Genomic DNA, 21286 nt, shown 5'->3' with positions numbered 1-21286 from the left:
GCCTTTTAAACAATATTAGTCAGTGGACTGTAACTCTTCAAGGCAGGTAATGTCTTTTGCACTCTGAAAGTACCTAGCAAAGCGATGAAGAATGGTCTAGTGGTTAGGATACTAGCCTAGGACTTGGGAAATCTGGATTCAATTCCCTGCTCCATCATAGGTTTCCTTTGTAACCTGGCCTGGTCTACAGCATACGGTTATTTCGGAATTAGCCGTCCACACGACCAAACCAGTTTTTTCGATTTAAAGGGTCTTTACTCCAATTTCTGTACTCTACCTCGGCAAGTGGAGTAGTGCTAAAATCAAGATCACAGTTCCGGGTTACAGGTACTGTGGACACAATTTGACAATATTGGCCTCTGGGAGCTATCCCAGAATGCTCACTTGTGACCACTCTGAACTCTGATGCACTAGCCAGGTAGGCAGTAAAAGCACCAGGAACTTTTGAATTTCCTGTTTGGTCACCGTCAGCACAGTCCAGCAACACAGGCGACCATGCAGAGTCCACCATCACAGGCAACCACACAGTACCGGATTCGCAGACGAGGTCCAGCATGGTCCGAACGGGAGATACTAGATCTCATTGCATGTTGGGGAGACAAATCTGTTATGGCAGAACTCTTTTCCAAGAAAAGGAACGCAAATACGTATGCTAAAGTCTCCAGAGCCATGACGGAAAGAGGCTACTCCAAGGACACAGAATAGTGTCGAACAAAAATCAAGGAGCTCAGGCAAGTGTACCAAAAAGCCAGGGAAGGGAATGGGCACTCTGGGTCACAGCCGCATACATTCCGCTTCTACCGTGAGCTGCATGCAATTATGGGGGGTGACGACACCACTACCCCACCACTGTCTGTGGACACCTACAAGGGGGGAGTAGCACAGAGCGAGAAGGATGAGTTTTTGGAGGAGGAGGAGGACAGTACACAGGCGGCAAGTGGGGAATCTGTTTTCCCCCCCTAGCCAGGAACTATTCTTAACGTTGGAGCCAATAGCCTCCCCCTACTCCCAAAGCATGCTCCTGAACATGACCCTGGAGAAGACACTTCTGGTGAGTGAGAGCTTGATTGGAGCCACGCGGTGCGGGGTGAGGGGAAACCCAGCTGCCCTGGGCTGTTTGCATTTAGTTTAAAGGGCTCACCCCTGCTCAGAGCCTCATCGGAGCCCCGTGGTGCAGGGGGAGGAGGGTGTTGTGTGAAGCGATCATCCCAGAGAGCCCACAGGCTGAATTCTGTTGCTTGGCCACTGCCTGCAAGCTGAATTCTGTTGCCTGGCTGCATGTGATGGCTTACCTTCACCAAAGTGGCAGACACTTCAGTATAAGAGGCAAAATGAGACCTTGTACCGAAAGAACATGTGCTGTGTACTATGAATTGCCTGTTTTGCTGAGAAACAGTGTCCCTTTTGTTCTCTAAAATGTATCTTTTAAAATACTACCCTCCCTTTTTCTCCTCATGCAGCAGGTGCAAATGTTTCAATGCAGCCCCTATCTACTCCGTCCCAGAGGCTGGTCCAGATTAGAAGGCGGAAAAAACGAACTCGGGACGACATGTTTGCCGAGCTCATGTAGTCCTCTTGCACTGATAGGGCCCAGTTGAATACGTGGAGGCAAACAATTGCAGAGTCGCGTAAAGCGTTACATGAATACGAAGAGAGGAGGGACGTGCACGATGAGAGCAGGCAGGATACTATGGTCAAGCTCATGGGGGAGCAAACTGACATGATCCGCTGTATGGTGGATCTAATGTGGGAAAGGCAGCAGGACCACAGACTGCTGCTGCAGCCCCTGAATAACCGCCCTCCCTCCTCTCCAAGTTCCATAGCCTCCTCACCCAGATGCCCAAGAACATGGGGGGGGGAAGCTACGGGGACCAACACAGTCAACCCAAGAGAATTGCACAAGCAGCAGAAAGCTGCCATATCCTAAATTTTGATTTGGTTTCTGGACTTGTCCTTCCCTCCTCCTCCAGCCCCCCTAACCCAATACCCCCCCCCCCGGTCTAGTTTCTGATTTCTCTCAATGTTTTGTGCAACAAATAATAAAGAATGGTTTTTAAACAATTGTGACTTTATTTCCTTTCATATATATATATATATATATATATATATATAGGGGGCGGGTAATTTTAAGAGAAACAAACACAACTCTCACACTGTACCCTGCCCAGTCATGGAACTGGTTTTCAAAGCTTCTCTGATGTGCACCACTTCCTGCTGTGCTTTTCTAAGTGCCCTGGTGTCTGGCTGTGCATATTCAGCGGCCAGGCGATTTGCCTCAACCTCCCACCCCGCCATAAACATCTCCCCCTTACTCTCACAGATATTGTGGAGCACACAACAAACAGCAATTACAATTGGAATATTGGTTGTGCTGAGATCTAACCGAGTCAGTAAACTGCGCCAGCGTGCTTTCGAACGTCCAAATGCACATTCTACTACCATTCTGCACTTGCTCAGCCTATAGTTGAACTGCTCCTTACTACTGTCCAGGGTGCCTGTGTATGGCTTCATGAGCCATGACATTAAGGGGGAGGCTGGGTCCCTAAGGATAACTATAGGCATTTCAACATCCCCAACAGTAATTTTCTGGTCTGGGAAGTAAGTTCCTTCCTGCAGCTGTTCAAACAGACCAGAGATCCTGAAGATGCAAGCGTCATGCACCTTTCCTGGCCATCCCACATTGATGTTGGTGAAACATCCCTTGTGATCCATCAGTGCTTGCAGCACCATGGAAAAGTACCCCTTTCAGTTTATGTACTGGCTGCCCGGTGTTCCAGGGCCAAGATAGGGATAATGCATGAGGTATTTACGATGGTCAAAACTGCAGTGGAGATCTGATCGGGCTCCATGGCTATGGTTCCTGCACGGGTAATCCTGGAAAAAGGGCGCGAAACAAAGGAGAGTGGCAGCGGAACCTGTGCTGTTTGGTTCACGGTAGCCGAACAAAGGCTGAAAATGGTTGTCTTCTGTGGCTTTCAGGGAGATGGGAGCCCAAGACAGACAATATGGAGAAGCTCGAAAGCGTGGCAATAGCGGGAGAGCAGAGTTGGCAGCAGAAGCTGTGCTGCTCGGTTCACGATGGCCGAGCAGAGTTGAGTTGGAGAGGTGGATTCATAGTAGCAAGAGAGCAGCGGTGCACCGTCTGCTGAAATCAGTATGCACGCCAAAAAGGCATGCCAAAAAGGCACGGAACGATTGTCTGCCATAGCTTTCTGACGACACACACCCAGAAATACCCATGAGAATGTTTTTGCCTCATCATGCACTGGGAGCTTAACCCAAAATTCCAGTGGGCAGCGGGCACTGTGGGAACTGTGGGATAGCTACCTACAGTGCACCTCTCCGACATTTGATGTTAGCCTTGGTATCGTGGACGCAATCCACCGAATTCACGCACTTTAGTGGGGACACAGAAGACCGAATATGTAAAATAGCTTCCGAAAATTCAAATAGAATAATTTTGAAATAATTTCGTACTGTAGACGTACCCTTAGTTGCTCTCTGCTGCACTTCCCCATCTGTGAAGTGGGGATAATAATGCTTTCCTACCTCATGAGGTGTTGGGAGGATAAATAAACAAAAGATTGTAAGGTGCTCAGACACTACAGTAATGGGGAAAGGGAGGTAATATAAGTACCCTGATCTACACTATGAGTTTATGTCAGATTTAGCAGGTTACATCGAATTAACCCTGCACTCATCCACACAACGAAGCCATTTTTTTCGACATAAAGGGCTCTTAAAACCGATTTCTGTACTCCTCCGCAACGAGGGGATTAGCGCTGAAATCGACATCGCCATTTCAAATTAGGGTTGGTGTGGACGCAATTCGAAGGTATTGGCCTCCGGGAGCTATCCCACAGTGCACCATTGTGACTGCTCTGGACAGCACTCTGAACTTGGATGCACTGGCCAGACTAGGTGTACAGGAAAAGCCCTGGGAACTTTTGAATTTCATTTCCTGTTTGGCCGGGCAAGCTCATCAACAGAGGTGACCATTCAGAGCTCATCAGCACAGGTGACCATGCAGTCCCAGAATCGAAAAAGCTCCAGCATGGACCGAACGGGAGGTACTGGATCTGATCGCTGTATAGGGAGAGGAATCCGTGCTATCAGAACTACATTCCAAAAGATAAAATGCCAAAACATTTCAAAAAATCTCCAAGGCCATGAGGGACAGAGGCTACAGCAGGGACACAACACAGTGCCACATGAAACTTAAGGAGCTCAGACAAGCATACCAGAAAACCAAAGAATCAAACGGACGCTCCGGGACAGAGCTCCAGACATGCCGTTACTATGCTGAGCTGCATGCAGTTCTAGGAGGGGCCGCCACCACTATCCCACCCCTGTTCGTGGACTCTGATGATGGGGTACTCTCCACCATGCCTGAGGATTTTGCGGATGGGGAAGATGATGATGAGGAGGACGAGCTTGAGGAGAGCACACAGCACACCATTCTCCCCAACAGCCAGGATCTTTTTACCACCCTGACTGAAATACCCTCCCAACCCAACGAAGCCGGAGAAGGGACCTCTGGTGAGTGTATTTTTTAAAATATAATACATGTTATAAAAGGAACCGTTTTTGAATGATTAGGTAGCCCTGAGGACTTGGGATGCATTCGTGGTCACTACAGCTACTGGAAAAGTCTGTTAACATGTCTGGGGATGGAGCGGAAATCCTCCAGGGACATCTCCGTGAAGCTCTCCTGGAGGTACTCCAAAAGCCTTTGCAGAAGGTTTCTGGGGAGAGCAGCCTTATTCTGTCCTCCATGGTAGGACACTTTACCACACCATGCTAGTAGCAAAAAGAAAAGGAGTACTTGTGGCACCTTAGAGACTAACAAAATTTGTTAGTCTCTAAGGTGCCACAAGTACTCCTTTTCTTTTTGCGAATACAGACTAACACGGCTGCTACTCTGAAACCATGCTAGTAGCAAGTAATCTGGTGGTATTTCATGACAAAGCCTGGCAGCGTGTGGTCCCGGTGTTTGCTGGCATTCAAGCAACATCCGTTCTTTTTCTCTCTGTGTTATCCTCAGGAGAGTGATATCATTCATGGTAACCTGGTTGAAATAGGGGAATTTAATTAAGGGGACATTCAGCTCCTACTGGGCTGTTTGCCTGTGGCTGAAAAGAAATCCTCCCTGCAGTTAGCCACGTGGTGGTGGGAGGGCCATTGGCACTGAGCTGTTCGCGTTTGGCTAGCAGGGATCTTCCCTGATACCAGCCACTTGGTGGGGTGAGGGGTAAAGAAATTATCCCAGAGAATTGGATGGGGGGAGGGGGTTAGTTTGGTTTCTGCTGCTGCATGTTTACAGGAAAACCACAGTACTAAATGGCCAACTCAACGTGCTTTGCTTGGTATGGGAGAGGAGAGCGCTGCTGTTTTGAAGGTTTCAGTTGCTGAAAGACTATGGCTTGACATGGCAGCCTGCAAGTCGAATTCTGTTGCCCGGCCCTGCGTGTGTGATCTCTAACACCAAAGCTGCAGGCACTCAATAGAAGATGCAAAATGCGACCTTGTACCAAAATTACATGTGCTATGTAATGTGAATAGTGTTGTTCACCGTGAAAGAGTATAGCCATTGTTCTCTAAAATGTATCTTTTTAAATACTTCACTCCCTTTTTTTCCTCCAGCAGCTGCAAATGTTTCAAGCCTCCCTCCTCCATCCCAAAGGCTATCTCAGATAAGGCGGCAAAAAAACCGCACGTGCGATGAAATGTTCTTTGAGCTCATGCAGTCGTTCAGCACTGACAGAGCTCAGCAGAATGTGTGGAGGGACACAATAGCAGAGTACAGGAAAGTGGCCAATGAACGTGAGGAGAGATGGTGGCAGGAAGATCAGAGGAGGCATGAGGCAACACTGGGGCTACTGCAGGATCAAATGGACATGCTCCAGTGTCTGGTGGAGGTTCATGAATGGCAGCAGGATCACAGACTGTTGCTGCAGCCCCTGTTTAACCTCCCTCTCTCTTCCCCAAGTTCCATAGCCTCCTCACCCAGACGCCCAAGAACGCGGGGTGGGGAGGCTCCGGGCACCCAACCACTCCACCCCATTGCATGGCCCAAGCAACAGAAGGCTGTCATTCAAGAAGTTTTAACATGGCCTTTTCCTTCCCTCCTACTCTCCTCCCACACCCCACCTGGGCTACCGTGTGAGTTATCTCCCTATTTTTATAATCAATTAATAAAGAATACATGTTTTTTAAACGATAGTGACTTTATTCCCTTTGCAAGCAAGCTGTGCTTGAAGGCGGGAGGACGGTTGGCTTACATGGAATTTAGATGCAACCAAGGGGGCGGGTTTTCATCAAGGAGAAACAAACAGAAGTGTCACACAGTACCCTGGCCAGTCATGAAACTGGTTTCAAAGCTTCTCTGATGCGCAGCACGCCCTGCTGTCTGGCTGTGCATATTCAGTGGCCAGGCGATTTGCATCAACGTCCCACCCCGCCATAAATGTCTCCCCCTTACTCTCACAGAGATTGCTGCTTGCTGTGTGCTCCACAATAACAATGAGAATATTGGTTTCGCTGAGGTCTGAGCGAGTCAGTAAACTGCGCCAGCGACCCTTTAAACGTCCAAATGCACACTCTACCACCATTCTGCACTTGCTTAGCCTATAGTTGAACAGCTCCTTGCGACTGTCCAGGGTGCCTGTGTACAGCTTCATGAACCAGGGCATTAAGGGGTAGGCTGGGTCCCCAAGGATAACTTTAGGCATTTCAACATCCCCAACAGTTATTTTCTGGTCTGGGAAGTAAATCCCTTCCTGCAGCCGTTTAAACAGACCAGAGTTCCTGAAGACGAGAGCATCATGAACCTTTCCCGGCCATCCCACGTTGATGTTGGTGAAATGTCCCTTGTGATCCACCAGTGCTTGCAGCACCATTGAAAATTATCCCTTGTGGTTTATATACTGGCTGCTCTGGTGGTCCGGTCCCAAGATAGGGATATGGGTTCCGTCTATGGCCCCACCACAGTTAGGGAATCCCATTGCAGCAAAGCCATCTAGTATGACCTGCAAATTTCCCAGAGTCACTATCTTTGATAGCAGCAGCTCAATGATTGTGTTGGCTACTTGCATCACAGCAACCCCCTCAGTAGATTTGCCCACTTCAAATTGATTACCGACTGACTGGCTTTGCAAGCTTCCAGAGAGCTATTGCCACTCACTTGTGAACTGTGAGGGCTGCTCTCATCTTGGTATTCTTGCACTTCAGGGCAGGGGAAAGCAAGTCATAAAGTTCCATGAAAGTGCCCTTACACATGCGAAAGTTTCGGAGCCACTGGGAATCATCCCAAACCTGCAACGCTATGCGGTCCCACCACTCTGTGCTTGTTTCCTATGCCCAGAATCAGCGTTCCACGGCATGAGCCTGCCTCAGTAACACCATGATCTCTCAGTTTCTGGGTACTGTGGTTTTAGATAAATCTGTGTTCATGTTCTCATCACCGCTCTGCCGTCGCCTCCTCACCTGGTTTTTTCAGGTGCTGGTTCTGCATAAACTGCACAATAATGTGCCAGGTGTTTACAATGGCTATAACTGCTGCAGTGAGCTGAACGGGCTCCATGCTAGCTGTGCTATGGCGTCTGGTCGGGCAATCCAGGGAAAAGGGCACGAAATGGTTATCTGCTGTTGCTTTCACGGAGGGAGGGAGGGTTGATTGATGACATTTACCCATAACCACTCGCGACAAATTTTTGGCCCCATCAGGCATTGGGAGCTCAGCCTAGAATTCCAGTGGCAGTGGGGACTGCGGGAACTGTGGGATAGCTACCCACAGTGCACTAATCAGAACGTCAACGCTTGCCACAGTACTGTGGATGCACACCGCTGAATTAATGTGCTTAGTGTGGATGCATGCACTTGACTTTATACAATCTGTTCCCAAAAATCGACTTCTGTAAATTGGAGTACTTTTGTAGTGTAGACATGGCCTAACACAGAATGGATGTAATGGAGCTGGGCTTTGGCCCTCCCACCCAGGGCAGTGGAGATCAGGCAGGCTCAGGCTTCAGTCTCCCCGTCCTAGGGTTGTGTAGTAATTTTTGATGTCAGAAGCGGGTCATGGTGCCATGAAGATTGAGAACCCCTGTTTTAGAGCAAGGGGTAGAACACTAACACAGAAAGTTAGTATGTAATAACTGCAGAGCGCTGAAAAGCTCTTATGTGTATTGGTGACTGCTACCGCTTAACAGATGGGAAGAGATTGATGCTGTCCAGTTAGTATGAGCTGGTGTGTGTATGAGTTGCTAATATTTAACTCTTAACATAAGAAGTTGCCTTGCTTCTCTTAATAAAAACTTATTTTTTTTAGGGATACATCAGGACAAGGGAGATTCTGCACCATATTTCGTTCCTATTCAAGAGGTGCTCAGGTAAGCTCAAAGCTGTCTTCATTGTAATGTGTAATTGCTGGTGGATGGATGGATGAATAAATGTAGAGCTGGTAAAGATGTATCACAAGAGTAGTGAACCTTATTACACTGGCTTTTAGAGTTCACTGTATAAAGTAAATTAGCACAGATACTGTAATATTCCTGAATACAACACAGTGTTTTTTGGGTGGAAAGAAATGAGAGCAACCTCAGGAAAGGAACAGTATCTTTTACTTTCTTATTAAATAAATGAAGAACAAGATTAAATTTAGGAAATGACAGTGTAATACACTGACTTGATGCATAATCTTATGTCTTACTCCTCCCAGGATGCCCCAGTGACAACAACAGTCTGTTATTGCCAAAAGCTAAAGTAACTTTCCCTTTAGCTCAAGCATTAGGGCAGGGGTTCTCAAACTGGGGATCAGTACCCTTCAGGGGGTTGCGAGGTTATTACATGGAGGGTCACGAGCTGTCAGCCTCCACTCCAAACCTGGCTTTTCCACCAGCATTTGTAATAGTGTTAAATATATTAAAAAGTGTTTATAATTATTTTGGGGGGGTTGCACTTAGAGGCTTACTATGTGAAAGGGGTCACCAGTACAAAGGTTTGAGAATCACTGCACTAGGGACTTGTACTTTTAGACTGTATTTCAGCAGTCCATCCCTATTCAATAAAGCATGTGCTTAAAGTTAATCACATGCTTAAGTTCTTTGTTGAATAGGAATGGATTGAAACATGTGCTTAAAAGAGGGAGAATTATAAGAAGATTGTAAATTTGCATAGCATGTAAAACAAGAAGATTAGCTAATGCCAAAAGAGAGGAAACTGATCCCAAAAGGGAAGGTATGACTTGCTGTAGCAGAATGTCATTATATTGCGTAGGATTTTATGCTGTAGGAGAGAATCAGGTCCTTAGTCTGCATTAACTTATCTTTGTTTATTTCCTCAGACTCTCTCTGTTTAGTTTTCAGACTAGCAGCCATGTTAGTCTGTATTCGCAAAAAGAAATGGAGTACTTGTGGCACCTTAGAGACTAACAAATTTATTTGAGCATAAGCTTTTGTGAGCTACAACTCAGTTCATCCGATGAAGTGAGCTGTAGCTCACGAAAGCTTATGCTCAAATAAATTTGTTAGTCTCTAAGGTGCCACAAGTACTCCTTTTCTCTGTTTAGTGTTAGCCTCCCTTCAGGATCAGAACTGCCCCCGGGGCTTCTTTGAATCAGTTAAACTTAATTTAAATTCCAGTCCTTCCTCTCCGTTCCTAGAGTCAAAGCTATCATCCATTCCCTGATAATCTCCCATTTTGATTATTGTAGCCTGGTCCTCTTCAGCCCCTAGGACACCCATGTGGCCTCCTTCAGACAATTCAAAATGCAGTCACTAAAATGATCTTGGTTGCCTTTTGATCTGGCAGTGTCACCCCCATCTTTGACTCCTTTCACTGGGTCCTACCTTCACTCCCACAGCAAGTTTGAACTTGTTGTCTTCTCCTTGAAAGCCCTCTATAGCTCTGAGTTGTCTGTCTGGCCATCCAAAATATTTTATTGCACTACATTGCCCCTCCTACCCCAAATTCAATGCCAGTTTTGATGCACCATTCATCTGCTTCCCCCACAACACTCTCTGTGCTGCCCCATCCATAGAATGCCCTCCCATTTCTGGTCTTCTAATCTACTACCTTATCTTCATTTAAATCCCCCCAGGCTCACTCCTTCCACAATAGCCACAAGGCAAATAAATAATAATTATAAATTAAAAAAATACAATTATTGAACCATCATGATTTTTATATGTCTGATCTGAGTCACTGCTTGATCATATTGCTGTAAACACTGGCCTTCCTCCCCCCTCCATAGTGTTGATGCAACAAGCCAGGATAATAAAATCTAAACTTGGGCCTGATCCTGCAAGACCCATGCAGATGAGCCCACACTGACATCAGTGGGACTCCATCTAGATGCAGGGTTCTGCCTGCATGGTTCCCCGGGCAGGATTAAGGGCTTTGATTGTAAGCTCTTGGAGGTTGGAGCTGTATATTTCAGAAGAAGGGGAGTTTCTTCTAAAATGCCAGATCCACCTTTGGCTGCTATAAAAATATGAATAAATGTGCTATATAAATAAAGTACTTTTGTAAGTTTCATGCTCATGTTGGTGTCCTAGTTCTCATAATTTTGCTGTCTTCATTGAGAAGGAGAGTATCAGGCCTAACAAGATGCCACAATCTGAAGCTACAGTAAGAAAGGGAGGAGCCCTTAAGGAATTATTACATGCCTAATACTGCCCTCTAGCAACCACTACATCTCAACCAAAAGAGGGAGCAGAATGTATGTGCTCTACAGACATATCCAGTCCTACTTATCATTACACCTCTGAATAGAGGCTTCAGTAAAAGCTAGAAGTAATGGGAGTTTTAGTCAAGAAGCAAATGTCCAAGTGGACTTTATATGCTAAACTTTCTCAAATTGTGTGTAACTAGAAGGATAAATAGTTAATGGAATTTAGTCAAGAATTGGGGGAAATTATAAATCCAGTTTATTAGCAAGGACTCCTTGTTGTTTTCGCTGATACAGACTAACATGGCTACCACTCTGAAACTTATTACCACAGACTCAGATGTTTGTGCAGCTACATTACATTTCGTGTTTTTGCTTTCTGACACATCAGTTCATTAGCTGCAGGTTGAAAACATGGGGTAGGCTCCTAAAAGTGTTGCTGAAAAAAAGTGATAATGTGCATTGATTACTTCTGCTAGTGAGGTATTTGGATCTCCATAGAATTTGAGGCCCTTAGCTTTTGGACACTATACAGTGTAACTGGAAGCAATATGTCTGTGTTACTTGTGATGTATACATCACCCAAACATGTTCATAATTTGGTTTTATAATTGAATTAACATTGACCATAAACTGATAAATCTGGGTTTGATCCTGCAAGTTGCTGAATGCTTTCTACCCTCCATGCTCCCTTCCATTCCTAGTTCTAGATTGGGACAAAGTTGCTGATTCTGGAAGATGCTGTGAGATTCCACTCCGCTCAGGGAGCACGCAGCATCTGGCAGGATTGTAAACCCCATAATCCTGATACAGATAATAGAATGGTGATAGAGTGAGGTAGTACTATCTATTATGCATTTTGTATATGTTAAGTGATATTCATGTTAATACTCTTTCATATAGGGGGTGATACTGGTATATGACATTACAAATCGCTGGTCATTTGATGGTATTGATCGATGGATAAAGGAGATAGATGAGGTAAGGTGTATCCTAGAACATCACTTATGTATAACAAGATTAGTGATTAAGCATGTGTTTTGCTCATGGTGTTTTCCAGTTACTGGTTTATACTATGTAACTGCAGTCAGAATTCATTACAGGAATCCAAGATGACAGACTTGTATTTTTGTTATACTTTTAGACTGTAACAAACAAGTGAACTGCCCACTTATTTAAAAAGGTGTCAATTCTAGATGAAGAAAATGGAGATGGAGATCTAGATTCCTAGGTTCAGTGACCACTTTTGCCACAGACTTGCTGTGTTACCTAAGCAAATCACTTTTTCTCTGTCTCAGTTTCCTCTTATGAAAAAAAAATGCTTTCCCATCTCATATGGGGATTATGAGGTTTAAGTCACTATTTATAAAGCCTTAAGCACTGTTATAGTGCATTTAATCCAAAGATCTCAAAAGACTATCTTGGATTTTTGAATGCAAGTGACTACTTTGCTGATACATGCAAACTGTCTTAAATTAAAAGCAGTTTACTTGCATAATGTGAAAATATATATTCTGTAAAAGAGAAAAATGGACCTAAAAGATCCTGCCCATGTAATGTGGGATTTTGATACTGTAATAATAATGCTATTTGTCAACACTCCTAGTTCATAGAGTTACATATTATAAATCCAGAAGGGATCACTTTGATCATCTCATTTGACCTCCTGCATAACACAGGTCATAGAACTGCTCTGAATTAATTCCTGTTTGAACTAGAGCATATCTTTTAGAAAAATATCTAATCTGACATATCTGAGCCATGACGTGCTGTCTGTGTATGCAAGGCATGCATTGCATGTCCCAGGACATGGTGTGCCCAAGGGATGATTCTCTCTGGCACCCAAGTGTGCATGGAGGACACTATGTTGAACAAGATTGCATCCTCCGCACATCATAACCTTGTGCGCACCTTTTGTGTAAGGTCACGCCACATGGAGGATCGTAGAATCACAGAAGATAAGGGTTGGAAGAGACCTCAGGAGGTCATCTAGTCCAACCCCCTGCTCAAAGCAGACCAACCCCAACTAAATCATCCCAGTCAGGGCTTTGTCAAGCCTGACCTTGAAAACCGCTAAGGATGGAGATTCCACCACTTCTCTAGGTAACCCATTCCAGTGCTTCACCACTCTCACAATGAAATAGTTTTTCCTAATATCCAACCTAGACCTCCCCCACTGCAACTTGAGACCATTGCTTCTTGTTCTGTCACCTGCCACCACTGAGAACTGCCTAGCTCCATCCTCTTTGGAAACCCCCACCCCCTTTCAGGTAGTTGAAGGCTGCTATCAAATCCCCCCTCACACTTCTTTTCTGCAGACTAAATAAGCCCAGTTCCCCCAGCCTCTCCTCATAAATCATGTGCCCCAGCCCTCTAATCATTTTTGTTGCCCTCTGCTGGACTCTCTCCAGTTTGTCCACATCCTTTCTGTATTGGGGGCCCAAAACTGGATGCAATACTCCAGTTGTGGCCTCACCAGTGCTGAATAGAGGAAATGCCATTTTCCATGCAAGTGTAGAATTGCATGCCTGACTAAAAATGTCACAGCATTCCACTAATCTGAGCTATCTTTAAGATAGCTATCTTGAATACTGAGAGTAGTGAAACTGTGGCAGCACAGGTTTCAGTGAAGGCCACCCAGAGTCCCAGGTGGGCTTGAAGAAGCTTCATGGCTATTGGAACATGAACTAGCTAGATTAAAACTAGCTTGGGTATGCCGATATGTGCTGCAATCATACACCCTTTCTGCAATGTCGACATACCCCCAAAAGAGATCATTCTGTCCTGAATTTAGCCATGAAGATACAGTACTTTGTTTTTAATGATGCAGCTTAACAATGAAAATTTATAATGTTTGTTCTCTGTAATAAATTGAATGAGGAAGTTTTGGGAAAAGACGGGTTTCAAGGATGGGACAAAATAACTACCGCCCCATTTCCCAAGAACTAAGCACAGTCCCTTCATTTCTCCTCCCAACCCAGTCTCTTGTAGATATGAGTGTGACGGGTTCAGTCTCAGAGATCCCCTTGGGACTGTCACCTGATTTGTGGAAATTACCTCTGAGCCCATTTTCCATGCCAGCTTGCGACTCCAGAACCGTGCCTTGTTGAACCAGACACGCTAGCTGGCTGCAACATAGACCCAAGGTCTGGGCCACGCCCCCAGAGCTGCAGACTTTAACTAAAAATAGCTCATCAGGTTACCTGTTTTCAGCACCCAGACACCAGCTCCCAATTGGATCCAAACCCCAAATGTATACAGAGTAAAATGGATTAAGCTTATACAGGGTAAATTTGTAAATTGTTCACCCTCTACATCACCGCTAGAGAGATGCACAGCTGTTTGCTCCCCCAGGTATTAAACCCAGAGTAAGTGACTATTAATAAACAAAAATGATTTTATTAAGTATAAAAAGTAGGATTTAAGTGGTTTCAAGTAATAACAGCCAGAACAAAGTTAGGCTATGTCTACACTTGCCGTTTAAAGTGCAAAATGTCCCTTTTTTGCACTAAAACCATGGGAGCATCTACACTTGTTAATGACTTTTTGCGGTGAAACTTCTGAGTTTCACTGCAAAAAGAAAACCACCTTCACAGGAGATATACAGCTCTTACTGCTGTTCTTTTTGTGCTGTTGTGAAAGTGAAGACACATTTTACCAGCGTAAACACCTTTTGGCCTCCAAAGGATATCCCACAGTTCCAAAAGTGACCACTCTAGACAGCATCTCCGCTGCTGTGACGCCAGGTAAACGGACATCTGCCCCTCCCGCTGTATCCCCTCCTGGGATATTTGAAAGTCCCTGTCCTTTTGCTTGTAGCTTGTGGTGTGGAAAGCAGCCAGACAGCAGGGGTTTTTTAAAAAAATGCCATGAAATAAACAAGGAAGTAATGGGGCTACTGGGACATGAAGTGGGGCAGCACTGAGCAGGGACCCCGAATGCCTTCCGCTCAGCCCCCCCTTCCCACAGGACCTATTGAGAGCTGCACTGTGGGATAGCTGCCCTACAGCGCTGCTCTCATTGGTGATGGAAGTGCTGCTAGTGTAAAATCTCTGGTCATAGAACCCAGGGGTGAAAGTGAGCTGGTACGGGCCAGTATGGCATACTGGTAAGAACCCGCACCAGCCCATACGCAGCCCACATTAAAGCCCTGTCACAGCAGCGCTTTAATGTTCCTGCCCCTTTTGCGTCCCCCATCGGAGGCCTTGCTGGTAGGGTCCGTACTGGCAGGGCCACTGACGGGAGGCAAAAGGGCAGGGATGTTAAAGCGCTGCCGCGGCAGCGCTTTAAGGATGGTCCTTTGCCGTGGCAGCACTTTAGCGTTGCTGCGGCCCCCCTCATTGGCGGTCCTACCAGGAGGGCCACTGATGGGGGCGTGGTGGGGGCCACTGATGGGGGCGTGGAACGCGGCAACATTAAAGTGCTGCCGCAGCAAAGGACACTGCAGTGCTTTAATGTCCCTGCCCCTTTTGCCCCCCCTCGGCTGCCGACGGGTCGGGGGGGCAAAGGGTGCAGCTGCCCTGGGGCCGACGATTTAAAAGGGCCCAGGACTCTGGATGCTGCTGTTGCAGTAGGGACCTTTAAATCGCCACTGGAGCCCTGGGTGGTGTAGGCCAGGCAGCCTGGAAGGGCTGGCTGGGGGATGCTGACCCCAGGCTCCGCCCCTTCCACCTGAGGCGCCGGCCCCAGCCCCATACCGGTAAGTGTCTGGAATTACTTTCACCCCTGCTGATGCCTGAGGAATTAAGTGAGTACACAAACTAGTGCTTTTCTTTCACCAGTTCCCTATCACCGGTGAAACTTACAGCTCAAAAACTCTGCAAGTGTAGACATACCCTAAGTCACAAAGCAAAATAAAATAAAACACACAAGTCTAAGCCTTATATATTTAGAAACTGATTACAGGTAATATCTCACCCTCAAAAATGTTCTAATAAGCTTCTTTCACAGACAAGACTCCTTCCTAATCTGGGCCCAGTCCTTTCCCCTGGTACAGTCCTTGTTAGTTCCAGCAGACATCTCAGGTGGTAAGCAGGGGTTTTCTCATGACTGGCAGCCTCTTTTGTCCTGCTCCACCCCCTCTTATAGCTTTGGCACAGGTGGGAATCTTGTGTGTGCTTGTCCCCACCCCCGCCTCATCAATGGAAAAGTACAAGGATTAAGATGGATTCCAGCATCATGTGACATAATCACATGTCACTGTGAGACCCCAGCCTCCATTCTTCCGGGGCTGGCCCACACATAAACAGGAAGGTTTGCAAGTAAACAGAGCCATTTACAGTTCATTGATTTTGAAGCACCCTTAATGGCTTCCACTTAATATGTTTACAGCAGTAATACAAGTTTATATCTTATTCTCCTAACTCCAGACATAGAAATAATACATGCAAATTGATAGGATGAACACACTCAATAGATTATAAGCTTTGTAATGATACCTTACAAGAGACCATTTGCATAAAGCATATTCCAGTTACATCATATTCACATTCATAAGCATATATTCAAAAAGCATATGGAGTGCAACGTCACAATGAGTATGCTTCCTTTTCCATTATGTCATACATCCTCTTGCTACTTAACATGCTTCATGAGTACAGCATTGTTTCTGAATCTTTGTGAAAAGCTTACAGTATTTTATTGGAGGATGAGGTGAAGGGTTATAACACTAATCTGTTATTGCTTCTCTTCACTCAGCATGCTCCTGGTGTACCTAAAATCCTGGTTGGAAATCGCCTTCATTTAGCCTTCAAGCGTCAAGTCTCCACTGAACAAGCACAAGCCTATGCTGAGAGACTAGGCATGACTTTTTTTGAAGTTAGCCCACTTTGTAACTTTAACATCACAGAGTCTTTTACTGAGCTGGCAAGAATAGTATTAATGAGACATGGGATGGACCGGCTCTGGAGGCCAAACAAGGGTAGGCAAAACAGAATATACATTTGTTCATTCTTCTTCATTACTCTTTGAACTGTCAGACTGAACCTCTGAAAGTCTTAAAAGTAATAGTGAAAAGCTGAAAACCTTGAGACATGTACCTTAAATGCTTTATTAATTTATTTCTGTTAAATAAAAATGTAAAGAGACCAGGTTTGCTAACAATGTTATTAGCTGATCTTTCCTTAAATGACACATGCTGATAGTGAAACAAGGTGAACAGAACCTGAAAAAAATTGGTGTTTTTGTTTTTACCCTAAATAAGAGGTAAGATGATAATGAATCATTTAGGGAAGATTAAATTGAGAGCTTCTGTTCACCCTTTCATAATTCAAGGGAACATTCAATAAACTGAAAGGTGACAGATTCAGTTCTGATAAAAGGAAATACTTTCCCCAGGCATAATTAGCCTGTGAAACCCATTGCCACAGGATATTACTGAGACCAAGGGCTGAGCAAGATTCAAAAAGAGATTAATTATTTATGAACAATAGGAATATGCATAGTTGTTACAGTAAATACTTTAAAAAAATGTTTTGGAAGGGATATAAACCCTCATGCTTCAGGGCTTAATACAGCCTCTGTTTATTGGAGGTAAGGAGGAAACTTTCCTTGGAGACAGCTAATCCCGTAGTTACTTAATGGAGGGTTTCTTGCATTTTACTCAGAAGCATTTGGTAGTGGCAGCTGTTGCTGAGAGGTTTCAGAGTAGCAGCCTAGTCGCAAAAAGAAAAGGAGTATTTGTGGCAACTTAGAGACTAACAAATTTATTTGAGCATAAGCTTTCATGAGCTACAGCTCACTTCATCGGATGCAGCTCACGAAAACTTCTGCTCAAATAAATGTATTAGTCTCTAAGGTGCCACAAGTACTCCTTTTCTTGTTGCTGAGAGGTTCCTGGACTTGAGGGACCCATTAGTTTCATCAAGTATGGTAATTCTGTATTCCCATTACTTCATTATGATGAACTTCTTGTTACAAGCTTTTTTTAAAAGCATCTGAAAATAATTGTGCAGTGACAGCCATCTACTGATTAATTTGGATCTATTAAGTATTTAATTGAGTCACTGGCTTATATGATTCATTTTTAATAGCAATCAGACTGTATAGGTCTGATCCTGCAAGGTGCTGAGCACCCTCTATTTCTATTTGAAGTCAACGGGAATTGAGGATGCTCACCATCTTGCAGGATCAGACTCTGTCTGAGGATTACTACTGTTTATGCTTTAACAAAGTAATTTTTGGAACAGGTACATTGTTAGATGACTCACCTCAGCTGATTCCAAGATAAAAAGCATGGAAACGGTTAATGGTTAATGGAAAAACTGGATCATAGAGTACAAATAACTGTTTTTCTAAATGAAAATGGGCTCAGTTGCCCTAATTGTTGGATATCTAAATAGGGTTTTTTTATTGGAATAAAAATTGGATGGGTTTTTTTGGTACAAATCGTAGCAAAATGTAAGTGTTTTTTAAAAGGCCTTACTGGCTTTGAAGAAGGTTTATATTTCCCTAACTTAAGTAGGTACCCTACCAAAAACTAGATTAACAAACTGGTGTAGGTTTATTTTGATTTGTGCAGTATTACACTCCTTATTCACTTAAGCAGTAAGACAAGAATATACCTCACAGCCTTAAAAAAAAAGCATCGGACATGCCAAAAATCATACAAGAGCACCAGAGCCTGAATCTCAAATTATCTCAATCTCTGAAGAAAAGCCTGGAGATGTATGAATGGATTTTAGCTGCAGCCTCATATAATGACATTTTTGTTGTATTCTGTAGAAAATCGTGGAGCAGGGAGTGGAGTTTTTAGGAGTTTGTACTAGATGCTGTCTTTCCTAAGCTTTAAGTCTTAGGCAGGGGTGAAACTAATTTAAAGGACTTACCGGTACGCCGGAGTCCTGAGCAGGGGGCGGGGCCTTGACCAGAAGGGCCATAGCCTCAACCAGAAGAGGTGGAGCCTATAGAGCCCCAGGCCCTTTACCTCACCGCCGGAGCTACCAGCTGCAGAGGTGGCTGCGAGCCCTGGGGTTCAGGGGCCATTTAAAGGGCCTGGGGCTCTGGCCGCTGCTACTGCGGCGGAGCCCAAGGCCCTTTAAATTGCCGAAGGAGACCTGGAGGCTCCCAACTGCCACCACTACCCCGGGGCTTCGGCAGCGGGGCTTCGGCAGCCATTTAAAGGGCCCAGGGCTCCAGCTGCTTCTACTGCAGTGGAGCCCCGAGCCCTTTAAATCACCAATGGAGTCCCGGGGCTCCCAGCTGCCTCCGCTACCTGGAGGCTCCGGTAGTGCGGCTTTGGGAGCAATTTAAAGGGCCTGGAGCACCAGACGCTGCGGGGAGCCCCAAGCCCTTTAAATCACCATCTGGGGAAGCCGGTCAGGTATGGCTTACCAGCTCTTTCCGGTACGCCGTACCAGACCGTACCAGCTTACTTTCACCTCTGGTCTCAGGAGGCATTTGAGGGGGGTGGGGGTGGGGGAGTAAAAATATTAATCACTTCCAACATTCATTCTTTCCTTGCCAAATGCCAACAAGTGATTTATCCAAATAAAATGTATTTCCTGGCTCTGAGCAATTAATATGCAGATAATTTAATTTTTTGAAAAACATAGATTGAAGTTGTCTTTTGCTGGAGTTTGTAGTATAATTTAACCAGTAACATTTACTTATGAGCTTGAATGATTCCCTCCAGTTCTAGATGAAATAAGGGTACCAGAGTGAGAGATTCAAAGCTTCAAAGAATAGTCTTGTTATTCAGATGGGATTCCAGCTGAGTGGAAAGCAATGCAATGAGAGTTCAGTATGAGTGTTAGGCAGAGTTGGAGTAAAAGTTTTCAAAATCTTTGACATTCAATGAGACTGAAAAGAAAGTAATTTCTGAAAATGGCATTTAAGCTTCTAAGTTACTGAGGTGTTTTTGAAAATGGTACTCTTGGTCTTTTCAGCTTGGGAGAGAGCGGAACAATTTTGCAAGATCTCTCATTGAAGCCAATGAAAGTTCCATGTGTGTAGGGCTTGCGAGATTGGGCCTTTATTCTGTAAGGCAGGTTAGTGTTATGGGCAAGTATCTAGTACTAGAGGAAGGGTATAATGAACTGTAAAGAGAGGAAAAATGAGAGGATTGGTTTTAAAAGTACAATGGACATGCATGATACTGTGTGTGCTGCCACCATATGGCTGACAAAAGCATACTATGTATTATCATATGTTTGTTTGTTTTTTAAAGTACTGAGTCTGCAAGATCTCTGCTGCCGTGCCATAGTTTCCTGCACCCCTGTGCATCTTGTCGACAAGCTTCCGCTCCCTGTTGCCTTACGAAGCCATCTAAAATCTTTCTCTATGGCCAATGGCCTTAATGCCAGGATGATGCATGGACGCTCCTACTCACTCACTGCCAGCAACAACAACAAAAGAAACAGCCTAAAGAAAGCTAAAATTATCCGTCCCCCACAGAGCCCACCAAAAAATTATACAAGAAACAGTTGTAAAATTTCCTAAACCTGATGTGGCCGAAAAACAAGGTTGACTTTCCTCACGTAGGGCCTTGAACACAGGGAGTCCTGTTGAATAGCTGAGCATGCTCTGTGTATCACATGACATTGACAAAAATAAGAAAAGACTTATTTTACAGTCTGCTCACTATAACAATGCTGCTTTGGAATGAATGATGTGTTCTGTGCAACAGAAGTGGATGTGATGCTTGGCTTTTGGACATTTCTATTGGAATTTTTGTTGTGCACAATGCCCGTGTTTTGAGATGTGTGTTTTTTATAAAGGGAATAATTATCATTTTATTAAGTTGTTAATTACAATAGATCTTGGAAGTGACTTGTGTAATTCACTAGATCAAAATCTGTTTTATCACAAACTTTATTTGTAAATAGGCAAAAATTAGTGTGTCAGTTTGTAGATTCAAGGAGAGATTTTTTTAAATGCAATGTATTGTATACATTGTAAACTTTACAAATGGTGAGACATTCTAGTATTATTGAAGTAGTGGATATGATTATTTTTTGTACAACTTCCCTGGTAACCTCGAAGCACTAATTTAACTAAGCTGCAAATGTGTATATAGAATATTATGCACAACATGTTTTTGTCCATTAGTGTATGAAACAGATTTGATAAAGTTTTTGCTATGTTATTTAATACTTCTGGGGATTAATCTGTGGTATATATTCTTATTTTTCTGTAAATCTACATTTTTGTACCAGATGTTCTACAAGGTGTAGTTCTAGGAAGAGAATGCCAAAGACAATAGTTGCAACAGCAGTAAGAGGAATGTGACTGAATAGCTGCTTTATAGGGAAAGAACAATATTATTTAAAAATAAATGTTCTTGGAAAAACAAAGCCTGTTCTTTATTCTTCAGTAGGTGGCTTGCCCTCCTTTTATGGCGAGGCTGTTTCATAGATCATGGGGATGCCCTTCTTACACCACAAATCTTCAGAAGTGAAGAAATTTTGAAAAGCGGTACGAGTTATATCATCAGTTTGTGGGGAAAGGTGTCTAAGTGATGGAAATGGTGTGGCACCATGTTCCTGGGCTCATTGACAAACAGAGCAGTGATAACACCAATTTCCAGCACCTTTGGTGAGAATGATATGTAGCTTCACTGCAGTGTTTACAAGTGCCTCTGTTGAAATGTAATTTGGTAACATCTTGCAGTAGCAATAG

The 21286-nt window shown here is 44.4% G+C and overlaps 1 protein-coding gene across 2 annotated transcripts in view; it reads left to right on the top strand.

Moving 5' to 3' along the window:
- The window catches only part of RAB40B (RAB40B, member RAS oncogene family), a 63920-nt gene extending 42959 nt beyond the window's left edge, over positions 1-20961 (top strand). For both annotated transcript variants that reach the window (XM_038372319.2, XM_043497429.1), the window contains 4 exons: positions 8330-8390; positions 11573-11650; positions 16367-16589; positions 19836-20961. In XM_038372319.2, coding sequence (XP_038228247.1) covers positions 8330-8390; positions 11573-11650; positions 16367-16589; positions 19836-20107 — 634 coding nt within the window. In that variant the 3' untranslated portion in view covers positions 20108-20961. The remainder of the gene's footprint in view (positions 1-8329; positions 8391-11572; positions 11651-16366; positions 16590-19835) is intronic.
- Positions 20962-21286: the final 325 nt, after the last annotated feature.

This window comes from Dermochelys coriacea, chromosome 14 (genome assembly GCF_009764565.3).
Source record: "Dermochelys coriacea isolate rDerCor1 chromosome 14, rDerCor1.pri.v4, whole genome shotgun sequence".
In the NCBI taxonomy this organism is placed as follows: domain Eukaryota; kingdom Metazoa; phylum Chordata; order Testudines; family Dermochelyidae; genus Dermochelys; species Dermochelys coriacea.
The sequence above is the reverse complement of the archived record's forward strand: the minus strand, read 5'-3'. Positions and strand labels throughout refer to the sequence as shown.